Genomic DNA, 13,157 nt, shown 5'->3' on the forward strand with positions numbered 1-13,157 from the left:
TCAGTTCAGAGAGCTTTCAGTTTCATTGTTCCATTAATAATCATGGGTCAGTTATTTCTTTGTCAGAGTCCGGTAGGTATTTAGCCATTTTTATTATTTTTGGATATACATTACAGTTACTTAAGAATATTTTATGTGGGGGTGCCGGGTGCCTTAGTTGCTAAGCGTCTGCCTTCAACTCAGGTCATGATCCCAGGGTTCTGGAATCGAGCCCTACTTGGGGCTCCCTGCTCCATGGGGGGCATGCTTCTCCCTCTCCCACTCCCTCTGCTGTGTTCCTTCTCTAGCTGTGTCTCTCTCTATCAAATAAATAAATAAAAATCTTAAAAAAGAAAAAAACAAAAAGAATATTTTTTGTGGAGGGGCATGTGGGTGGCACATTGGTTAAGCCTCTGACTCTCAGTTTTGGCTCACATCATTATCTCAGGGTCCTGGCCTGGAGTCCCATTTAGGGCTCCACACTCAATACAGAGTCTGCTTGGGTTTCTCTCTCCCTCTTCCTCTGCCCCTCCCTGCCATGTGTGTGTGTGTCTCTCTCTCTCCAAATAAATAAATAAATCTATTTAAAAAAATAATAATCAGAATATCATCTTCTCACATACTATAGGAGTAAGCCCTGAATCTTCATGCCCATGTAATTTTCCTGGATCAATCTTTTCACAGAATAAATCTGTATTTTAAAATCAGTTTAATGTATCTACTATATGTGAATCAAGATATGTATTAATTCAGGTTAGCTGGTAGCATAAAAATTATCAAGAAGAGGTTAATAACGTAAGAAGATATTGGTAAGAGAGAGATGCATGGCTAGAGCCATAATATGGCTGAAATCTGAAGAGAGAACAAAGAACAGCGGCAGAACTGTAAACAGGATTGTGAAGGAAAGTAAGGTAACGAGTTTCAATATAATTTCAACAATAATAACAGCCAACTATGTGCCAGGTCTTCAGAAAATCCTTAAAACAGTAATTAGAGTCGCCTGGGTGGCTCGGTCCATTAAGTATCCAACTCTTGATTTTAGCTCAGGTCTTGATCTCAGGGTTCTGAGTTCAAGCCCTGCACTGGGCTACACACTGGGCATGGAGCCTACATAAAAATAAAATAAGGCAGTATTTATACTACAAGTGAGTTATTAGTTTGTAGTAACTCAATGACTAGTATCTTGACCTGGATGACCATTATTAAGGGACAGAGCAAGAATAGGATACAAACTTAGAGGTGTTAATTAAGCTACTTCCTTTTTTTTATAAATAACAAAGTTTGTAGAGAAGACAACTCAAGGTAACTAGAATGAAGTACAACTACCCAAAGATTCCTAAGAAAATTTTTATATTTGGATTGGTTTAGATGAAGAAAGGTTCATTTTTATCATATCACCTGAAATCCAAGAATCCCCAGTTGACTGTATGTGTGTGTGTGTATGAAGGACTATATGAATAACTCACAAATCCTAGAAAATCTAGTCAGTTAAACTATTGTAAGCCAAAAGATTGGGAAAGCCCTATAATAAACCATTTGTTAATATCTAAGTAAGGGAAATTGGAAATATTTTCATGAAATATACTTATCTAAGTAGTACAAATAAATGTTTTCCAAGTGAAATGTTGTTTGTAAATAGAAAATTTTGAAATGAAGTGAAAGAGTATACTTCAAAATATACCTTATTTTTCTAATATTAAAGCACTTTGAATAGTTTCCATTCTGAAATTTTCCATAGAAAATAATTGAATGTCATGCCATTACTAAGAATTTATGGAGAAACATACTGTGTGCAAGCTAATGATTAATTCAACAACATTTATAAGCACTTGCTATGAGACAAGTCATATATTTTCACTGAGATAAGAGTAGACACTTTTTACATAAAATAACTGATGCTATGATTGAGTGAAGTCCAGATACTGTGAGAGCATATTGGGGAGGCAGTTGACGCAGACTGGAATCACTTTGATAATTTTTTTTCAAGATAACTTTGTTCATTTAGGGTGACCATATAGTTTATCATCCAAACCAAAACATATATTAGGGTGAAAGAGGACACTACTTACAATTACAGGGGACAGTGGGTGTAATGTGGGCATAGCAGGAGGGATGGCCTCTTTATTCCATCCCTAACATTTTAAGTTTGTGTCTGTAAATGTATAAATGTCCATATGCTGCTCTCTTATTCAGGAATACTGACTTAATCCACAAATCTGGCAGGGACTTGTCTGTACTACTTCTGTTTTTTCCATCTAAAAGCGCTGGAGATAATGTAAAATGTTGAAGTTAAATATTTTTACATTATCTTTTAATCACATTGTATGGATCAGAGATTGGACAGTTGGCTACAAAAACAACTGTCATCACTGTAAGCAAGTTGATTAGCTGTTTCTTTGATGTTTTTGATTTGAGAGTGAAAATGACACTAGTTTAGTTTTAGAAGGGTTACACCATTGCACAGGGAAATGCGATGGAGGCCTGCATGTTTGTTGAGAGATGCTTTTGCTTGGTTTGCAGGACCAGTGGTTTTGGCGAGTGAGAAACAACAGGGTGATGGATGGATACCCCATGCAAATTACTTACTTCTGGCGGGGCTTGCCTCCTAGTATCGATGCAGTTTATGAAAACAGTGATGGGAATTTTGTCTTCTTTAAAGGTAAGGAATTTTTCCCATGTCTTGGTCATTTTGTCCATTTTGTCCATTTTGTCCAGGACTCTATAGCACACATAGAGATGAATAAGTAAAACCTGTTCAGTGAAGTTAGATAGCTAATTGAGCTTCTGAAATGAACTGTACATGTTGACTAGAAATATAAATGAAAAGGGAAAAAAAGAAATACAAATGAAGTAAAATCAGTGATAATGTTTAACTCTCTAATTTATGTTTTCTTATATAACATTCTCATATATAAGTCAAATTTAGAAGGCATGGTGTGATTTCTTAGAATTTTTTAGATTTGGCTTAAAATACCAAAAGAAATGAAATGAACGAATGAATGAATTGATAATAAAAAGTCATTTTCCCACTAACTAAAGGTTTTTGAGGTTTTTTTTAAGAGTATTTGGAGTTACTTGCTATTTTTTATAAAATGAAACCTATATTACTTCTTATTTTCATATATGGTGTAATCTCTCAAGCTTTACTTGATTTAGTAAGTTTGTTAGTTTCCAGTAAACTAAGAAATTGCTCATAAAGGTGAGGAAAATTCATGAGTAGGAAAAAAATTCACCCAATTAATTTCACCCAGTAAAATTTATTGGTTGTTCTTTACCTAAGTGACACGTTTTAATTGCACAAATACTAACTGTCTGGCATGCAAAAGTTAGATTACGTGGTAACATGAACTTATTGGAGCATCTGGGTGTCTGTTAAGTGGCTGACTTCAGCTAAGGTCATGCTCTCACAGTCCTGGGATTGAGCCCTGTGTTGGGCTCAGTTCTCAGCAGGGAGTCTTCCTCTCCATCTCCCTTTCCTTCTGTCCCTCCCCCTTCTTGTGCTTTCACTCTCTCTCTCTCTAATAATTAAATAAAATACATTTTTTTAAAAAAGTGAACTTAGTCAAATGCCTGGTATTCCATCCTTAAAATTTGCTTCTAAACAGTAAGTCATAAATCTGTGGGGGGAAATGCAGGGAAAAGAAAGAGACTGAGTTGGAAGATTGATGGAATTGTGAGGAAAAGATAAGATAGAACTATCCTACAACCCAGCAATTGGTATTTACCCAAAGTTATTTACCTAAGGATACAAAAATACTGACCACATCTTGCCATTTGCAATGATGTGGATGTAACTAGAGTGTATTATGCTAAGTGAAATTAGTCCATCATATAAAAACAAATTTAAGACACAAAACATAAATATAGGGGAAGGGGGGGGAGAGGAAATGCTGTTATATTTCCAATATCTTTTTTTTTTTAAGATTTTTTTTTTTTTAATTTGACAGACAGATCACAAGTTGGCAGAGAGGCAGGCAGAGAGAGACAGGAGGAGGCAGGCTCCCTGCTGAGCAGAGAGCCCGATGCGGGACTCGATCCCAGGACCCTGAGATCATGACCTGAGCCGAAGGCAGAGGCTTTAACCACTGAGCCACCCAGGCGCCCATATTTCCCATATCTTAAACCAGGGATTGACTTGTAACTGAGGTTTGATGGAGGGAGGAAGGGAGGGAATGGGCTAAATGGGTGATGGGCATTAAGGAAAGAACTTGTGATGAACTCTGGGTGTTACATGTAAGTGATGAATCACTAAATTTTACTCCTGAAACCAATATTATACCATATATTAACTAACTAGGATTTAAATAAAAACTTGAAACAAACAAAAATATTTGAGCTGAAACTGAGGAGAACTAGAGTGCAGAACATATCAATTGATTGATTGACTGAATGAGTGACTGACTGAATGAATGTATTAGCCAAGAGCCTAAAGAGCTGAAAAGAAGTTTAAACAGGCGTGGAGGTAGAAGGAAAGAAAAAGAGGATCTTAACACCTCAAAAAAGCAATTGTTCCCAACTTCAAACTAAATGAATTTATAGTAATGATGAGGATAATGAAAATGTAGAGTATAAGAAACACTTGTAATATTTTAGGTGAGATGCAAACTATCCATATAAAATGAAAGTGTATACCTGGGATTTATTTTCTCTTTACAGATTGTTTCTGGAGGAAAGAAGGGGTATAGTACATTAGTTTTAAGCACATGAGGATTCTGCCATCATACTGCCAGTTTTGAACACTTAATAGCTGTATGTACCAGGCAAATCATTTAATTCTCTTTGTCTCAGTTTCTCCATTTGGAAAAATGGGGTTAGTATTACTCCCTATCTCAGGATTAGCTTGAGAACTAAATAAATTACTACATGTGAGGTGTTTGGCACATACAAGTTTTCAGTAAATCTCAGCTACTGATATTACTAGTATGTTATTGGTAATTTATTGCCCTCCTGCTATCTAAAATAAGCACATAAATGAAGTGGACATGCAATGTACCACTGTGGACAAAGAAAGGACACCATGTAAAGGTTCTGAATCTTAGGGGCATGATATTTGGAAGGAAATTACCCTCCCCTACACTCTTCGTTGGTCCTATGAACAGTAGCAACAGAAACAAAGGAAGAATAAACAAGAATAAGCCCAAGATAGCTTTCAGCTTGAAGGCCATCCCAGGAGGCATTGTCTCCACAGGATCCTTAGTGCTCTCTGACAAAACTGACTGAGCAGAAACTGCCATAGTCATAAATCAGTGTTCTGACAGCTCTTTACTGCCTTAGGGACTTCTTACTTTTATTCATTTTGCTTCTTCTCACCCATTCACTCGTGGAATGGGCAAGCTTCTTTTGATTTTTCAACAGCCAGCGGAAAAGGTACCACCTCAGAATGTCCCTCTGTCCCTCCTCTTTAAAGTAGTACCTTCCGGGGCACCTGGGTGGCTCAGTGGGTTAAAGCCTCTGCTTTCGGCTCAGGTCATGATCCCAGGGTCCTGGGATCGAGCCCCACATCAGGCTCTCAGCTCAGCAGGGAGCCTGCTTCCTCCTCTCTCTCTGCCTGCTTCTCTGCCTACTTGTGATCTCTGTCTGTCAAATAAATAAATAAATAAAATCTTTAACATAGTACCTTCCAACTTGCACATGGAAACAACTTCCAGCACAGCACATGGGAAAATCTGAAGTTACCTACAGCATTCAAATGTAAATTTCATGAGATTTATCCATATTTTCTTGCACACTACTGTATTTTCAGTTCTTAGAACAGTGCTAGTGCACAGTAGGTGCTTAACAAATATTTTAATAAAAACAATATGGGTGAATATGATTTAACTCTGTATGGTGTTTCTTATGTTATGATGCTAGCAATAAGAATAACTTTGTTTCTTGCCACAGATTTATTCAAATTCTGGAACGCTGTGCTTGTCAGTGGTCTCTTCTGATATACTGCCAGTATCAGGAAATGCCTGATCTTAGAACTCTTGTCATTCCAAGGACCGGGCTGTGGTACTTCCTTCCTCCACTTTTCTCTCCACAGTTTTTTCGAGTAAACCCTTGTATAATGGTTTATATTAAATGGTACAAACCCAGCCGTGAATATGCAGATCCCCTGTTCCAAATATCTTTGCTTTTCTAGAGGAAGCCAGAAGCTGGGTAACCCAATAAGACCACCCCTTCCTTAGTATCCACCTTACCACTGGCAGGAAAGTTAAGAGCTTCAGAACGCTGGACTTTATATACCACTCCCTTTGCTACCCCCACCACAACAATCACAATCAAAATGACCATCTCAGCTTGCCACCATCTATTTATGACCTTTCTCACCTCAAAAATACAGCATTTCTGAGGAATCAAATCATTCCTCATCCTAAGACTATCCTCTCGTTTGCTCTATGGGCCATTAAGAGTCTAAACCACATCTCTAGCAGACCAATTTCCCCTTCCTATTCTAATTATCTACATACCATCTCAAAACTATATATTTCACTTATTTATTGATAGATAGATCATGGGCTATACAAAATAGGTATTGGTCATAGTTTGCTGCCTTCTGTTTTAAATAACACCTGCAATATAGTAAACACTAAACAAAGATTTACCGAATGAATAAAGAATAAAGTTCCAGCTCTGATTTGTATCCATATTCACAGCTCTATCAAAGTTAGTCTGTCCTGGCCATACTGGACCTTTGCTACTAACAGACTTAAACATTACTCTTCTTTAGGTTGCTTTTTGCTTGGCCTTATTTACCTTCAACTTCTTTCTCTTTGTCTTTCCCTTCTTCTCCTTTATGTTTCTTCTCTTCTTCTCATCTATACTATGCAATAGTACTTGTACTTAAGTAGCTTTGCCTTTTATTCATCCTGTTGAACTAAAGTCCGTGTTGGGATATAAACTTATTTAATTATGCATTTTCTAAATGTACTCAGTATTAGCCTTATTTTCTTTTTTTTTTATTTTTAAAAGATTTTATTTATGTATTTGACAGAAAGAGATCACAAGTAGGCAGAGAGGCAGACAGAGAGAGAGTGGGAAGCGGGCTCCCCGCTGAGCAGAGAGCCCGATATGGGGCTCGATCCCAGGACCCTGAGATCATGACCTGAGCCGAAGGCAGAGGCTTAACCCACCAAGCCACCCAGGTGCCCCACTATTAGCCTTATTTTCATCTTCCCTAAAAATCTGAAGGTATGGATTTCAATATAAGTAAAAATGAGTGTTCAATTATAAAGTCTAAATACTATCTTAGTAATATAAAAATAGGCATAACACGTTATATTCAAATCAATCTTTATAAATATCTTAAGAAAAATGGAAAGCCACAGATCTGATTAAAAGTTAATATTTTGGTATAATTTATACAATTTTTAGAAGTTTAGGTGAAGTTATATGTGTACATATATGTCATATGGAGTGGGAGTAGTCAATACATAAATTATGAAAATATGAAAACGTAAGCAACTTGTCCTCTATAATTGTGATCAGTTCTACATTCTTAACAGAATCTTACTGCTTTTCAGTATGTTAAAATATAGTATATCAAAATATATTGATGTATCCTCTACTTCCAGCCAAGATGTAATAATAGGGATCAAATTTATCCTCCCACCTACATCTACCAACAATTGGAAGAAGTATATAAAACCATGATTTTCATGACAGCAGACAGCAAGAAACAAAGGGTAGTAAACCTGAGAGTCAGGAAACAAAGTGAAATGAGCCTGGAAATTGTCCCAGTTTCCTGTTTTGGGAAACTTTCCAGGCTATGGATGAAGATAGGAGAATCCAAGTGGTGTTCAGAAGACTGTCTCAGTTGAGAGGAACAGAACTGAGAGTCAAGGGATAACAAGGTAGCTGCAGTGCACAGAACAAAAAACAATGCAGAGGAGAGAGCTACACAGTGCAGACACAGAAATTAATAGAGGAATCCCCTAAAGTATGGGAGGAGGAATTGGTCAGCATATGTATGTAGGGAAACTCCTGATGTAGAGAATAAGAATCACTTAATAGGATGAAATAGAACTGTTCCTGACATACAGCAGTAACAGTACTTATTTCTACCTGCTACCTCTCCATGGCCATTGGATAGAACACCGAAAAGGGTCTTACTTAAGTAGTGGGAGTGATTATCTAGAATGTTCTACTCCTACCTTAAAAAAAAAAAATCTTCAGGGGCGCCTGGGTGGCTCAGTGGGTTAAGCCGCTGCCTTCGGCTCAGGTCATGATCTCAGGGTCCTGGGATCGAGCCCCACGTCGGGCTCTCTGCTCAGCAGGGAGCCTGCTTCCTCCTCTCTCTCTGCCTGCCTCTCTGCCTACTTGTGATTTCTCTCTGTCAGATAAATAAATAAAATCTTTAAATAAAAAAAAAAAAAAAATCTTCAAAGACTGAAGCAATCAAATTGTTTCCAAGTATCAGTCCTAGGACAAAGCTCAAGAATATTTCTAAGGATACAAAAATATTCACCCAATGAGGTCAAATTCACAGCATGGGACCTCTTCCATAAGCTTGGGGACAGATAAGATGTCACATATCAATTTTATTTATTATTGTACTGGAGATTTTATGTAGCATAATGAGGTAAGATATATAATAAAACTATATTCACAGATAATATGACTGTCCATGTTGAAAATTAGATGCAGTCAATGCATTATTTCTAATGAACAAATGAATTTAGCAAGGTTGCAGGATGTAAGACCATTATACAAAAAGTAATTGTATTTCTCTATATTTTCAAAAACCGTGAACGGTCTGAGATTTTACCCTGTTTGTAAGCTAACATGTTAGCCTGCCTCATTTTCATGGATGTTGGCAGAAACACACGATTTCCAAGTCAGAGAAGAAGACAGAGACAGAGGCAGTAGCTAAAGTATAGGCATTTGTATGAGTCCCCTGAGCCCCTGATTCTCAAAGGGTAATGTGAAGAGGTCCAGGTGAATCCTGTACATGTCATCAGTTGCATTGCAGGAGAGGAACCACAAGCTTAGAGAACCCAAATATTTCATAATGAGCAGTAAGCTTGTTTAATGTTTTTTAAAGATGTTATTTATTTATTTGACAGAGAGAAAGAGAGAATACAAGCAGGTGGAGCATCAGGCAGAGGGAGAGAGAGAAGCAGGCTCCCCATGGAGCAGGGAGCCCAATGCGGGGCTCGATCTCAGGACCCTGGGATCATGACCTGAGCCGAAGGCAGCTGCTTAACCTAATGAGCCACCCAGGTGCCCAGCTTGTTTAGATTTTACCCCAAAGGGAGACGTTTTCTTTATTATACTGGACAATAAGCACATCTTTTTCCTTCGCTGTGGAGGAGACACACTCTGTAACCTGATTGTTGCTATATAAATATCTTTCAAAATGTAGTCCAAAGCAAAGGCAGTCATTGCTGAAAATCAAGTGACTTTATGGAGAATTGTCTCCCATCACACAGTAGCAAAGAATAGTCAAGAATTGAAAATTTAAAAAAATTACAGTAGCATCAAAAATATTAAAAACTTAGGGATCAGTCCAAAAGGTACATGAATGACCTCTACACTGAAAACGCAAAATTTTGCTAAATGAAGTAAAGAAGACAAATAAATGAACAAATATGTCTTATTAATGGTTTGGAAAACTCAATATTATTACAACACTCACCAAATTTGTCTGTACATTAAGTGCAATACCAATCAAATCCCCACAAGTCTTTTTGTAGTAATTTAATCATGCTGATTATAAAATTTGTGTGCAATGGAAAAGATCTAGTATAAACAAAACCATTTCTAAAACACTAATTGACTTTAAGTCTTATTTTAAAGCTCAGTAATGAAGACAATGTGGCATTGTCGTAAAGATTAACAAAAATCAGCGTAACAGACTACAGACGCCAGAAAGACTAAAAAAGATGGAAAAATAATTCTGATAAAGGTACAAAGGAAATTCAGTGGAGAAAAGATAATCTTTTCAACAAATGATGCTGAAATCATGGGATATCCATATGCAAATATAAATAAATTCTAATCCAAACTTTGTACCATATACAGAAATTAAATGGTCCTAACCTAAGTAGGAGTTTTAACTATAAAACAACTAGAAAAAAAAAAAATAAGAGGCAAGTATATGTGACTTTGGTGTAGGTATGTTTGATTTCAGAATCACAATCCATAAAAAAATTGATGAATTGAACTTTATCAAAGTTAAAACTGTCTGCTCTTCAAAGATACTTTTAATAAAAAGATATGCCATACACTAGGTATATGCAAACCATATATATGATGAAGAGTTTGTATCCAGAAGAAATAAAGAATTCTCAAAACCAAAAAAGAAAAGAAGCAACTCAATAAAAATGAGCAAAGGATTTAAACAGCAACTTTACCAGGGTTGATATATGGATAGTAAATAACCACACAAAAAGATGCTTACCAGTATTAATCATTAGGGAAATGTAAATTAAAACCACCATGAGGGAGCACCTGGGTGGCTCAGTCAGTTAAGGGTCCGGCTCTTGGTTTTGGCTCAGGTCGTGATCTCAGGGTTGTGAAATCGAGCCCCACATGGAGCTCTTCACTCCGTGTGGCGTCTACTTGGGATTATCTCCCTCTTCCTACCCCAACCCCACTTGTGCGCTCTCTTTCTCTCAAATAAATAAAATCTTAAAACACTCAACACATACCACACACACACACACACACACACACACACACACACAAAGATACTACTGCATACTTAATAGAATGGCTAAAATTAAAAACACTGATCATGAGAAGTGTTGACAATTCCTTTAAAAGTTGAATACACAGTTACTGGATGATGCAGCCATTGCACTCGTAGGTATTTTCCCAAGACAAATGAGAACATTTGTCCAAAGACGTCTACAGAAATATTCCAAACAGATGTATTTGTAATCATCCCAAATCAGAAGTTAATTCTAATATCCTAAACTGGTGAATGGATCATTATATCCATATAATTAAATGCTACTTAGCAATAAAAAGGATGAATTACTAATTTACACTACCACATGGATAACCTCAAAGTAATTATGCTCAGTAGAAGAATTCAGACAAAAAGGAGTATTCCTATTAAACTCTAGGAAATGCAAACTGATGTATAGTGACAGAAAGTTGCCTGAAGTCAGGTGAGAATTGAGCAGGAGGGAACACAAAGGAGCATGAGAAAACTTTCAGGGTGATGCATATGTTTGTTATTTTGATATATTGATATTTTGACAAACATACATATGTGAAAACTTATCATAGTATATACGGAAATAGGTGCTATTTATTGCATGTTAATGGTACGACAGTACAGCTTTACTAAAAAACAGCTTTACTAAGAACATCGGTTTATGTTGGAATAGTTTAAGTAACTATATCATAAATTTAATATACTGGTGACTATGGGTAGTAAAATTTTACTCCTGCATTATTCTACAGCATGTTAATTATGAGCATCCAAATTAACACTGTGCTGGTTTCAGTCCCTTTTTGAGCTCTGTGTTAATTAAGCAGAGGGTTCCCATATAGCAGAGATGTCTCATTACCAGCAGCCTCTCTTCTTGGCTACATTTCTAGTATCATTGAGAATAGTAGTATGAGAAACTAACTATATCTTAATATAATCTATTTGCTGAAAATATATTTAAAGCATAATTTCAATTTCATCTTAGAATTACTGCGTATAATGATTGTAAATGTATTTTCTAATAAGTCTTTATATTGGAATGGCTATAAAATATAGGCTGATGCTTGCACGTGAAATAATTTCATCATTTTTATTTTATATTGCTTATCTATGTTATTTTTACTCTATTCTAATTTCCCTACTCTTATTTTTTGTCTAATTTTTAGTTATGTTGTACTATGTTACCATATATTTGTCCTTTAAGAGCCTTCAAATTTTTGTGTAATAAAGGTGTAATTAAGTGGATAAATATTTTAAGGAATTTTTTCATTCTGCCTCACATATGTATATGTGTGTGTATTGTTTTTAAGAAGCAAGTATATAATATCTCCCTTTACTAATCAAGGTTCCTCTCAGTTTAGCTGCTTATATTTGAGTGTGAAGCCTGTATAGAAGCCATACAATTTTCGCTAGTCAGCTATCTTAACATCACTCAGGTAAATCAAATATAATAGAGTAACATTTTATAAGCACAATCAACCTAGATGTTTATATTCTCAATTACTAGCCATGTTCAGGCTGAATGGTTATGAGATAATAATATCAAAAATCAATATTGAAAATTGAGTTGGAGCAATTCTCTCAAGAACTGAAAATAATTTTTAAAATGAACTTTCCAGTGTTGTCAAAATCAGTAACAGTCAAAGTCAAGTAGTCAAAAGGTCTCAAAATTTATATTGTTTCTATCATTTAATAACTTTAAGCAGTACTTATCCTGTTTGACAGTTTCGTTTCAAAAGGCAAAAATCATTTATGGAATTGGAAGCAAAATATCTAGGATGTTAAAGAGCAGGGTAATAAAGTTTAGGAATAAGAAGAATAAAAGATGTGTATCAAAAAAACAAGAGTTGTCTAAAATATGTGACACTGGAAAGTGGCAAAGAAAATAACTGGTTAAAAATTATTTATATAACTTGCATTATACTTTTATTTCAAATACTCCTATAAATCAGCAATTTCCTTTTGCTTTTTGCAAATCTTCACTCTGACAGGTTTAGGGTGTGCTAATGAAGTTCATTTGAGGTAGCTTACATAGTGCAATAGATAACCTAAAAGATCTTTTACTATAAATAAATGAATACACTGATTACTTATTACCCTATAGGAGGTAATGGAAAATTTATTCCTAAAGAGCTACACTAGATTAAGGAATCTACATTCAGTGCCCTTGATACACACAAAAATAGATTCATAACATGTGAACTGTGCTATTTTCTTGAATTATAAATATTTATAATTTTATAATTATATTTTATATAATTATATGAATTTTATATTAGTGTTTATACTTTAATATTATTTTAATTTTAATTTTAATATTTTAATTTTAATATTAGTGTTTATATTATATATTGGCATGAAGTAATCATCTAAACCAAGGGACCAAACATGTATTTGAAAATCTTCCTTGATCATTTGCCTCTACTTATTTATAACAATTCAAAAATTCCATGTTTTTACTATGTCTGTTTTTATTCACATTTTATTTTTTTTATTTTTTATTTTTTTATTTTTTTATAAACATATAATGTAT

The 13,157-nt window shown here is 35.4% G+C and overlaps 1 protein-coding gene across 5 annotated transcripts in view; it reads left to right on the plus strand.

The window, feature by feature from the left end:
- MMP16 (matrix metallopeptidase 16) overlaps positions 1 to 13,157 on the plus strand; it is a 298,247-nt gene that overhangs the window by 245,050 nt on the left and 40,040 nt on the right. For all 5 annotated transcript variants that reach the window (XM_047726509.1, XM_047726510.1, XM_047726506.1 and 2 more), the window contains one exon: positions 2,500 to 2,638. In XM_047726509.1, coding sequence (XP_047582465.1) covers positions 2,500 to 2,638 — 139 coding nt within the window. The remainder of the gene's footprint in view (positions 1 to 2,499; positions 2,639 to 13,157) is intronic.

This window comes from Lutra lutra, chromosome 4 (assembly GCF_902655055.1).
Source record: "Lutra lutra chromosome 4, mLutLut1.2, whole genome shotgun sequence".
Lineage (NCBI taxonomy): Eukaryota > Metazoa > Chordata > Mammalia > Carnivora > Mustelidae > Lutra > Lutra lutra.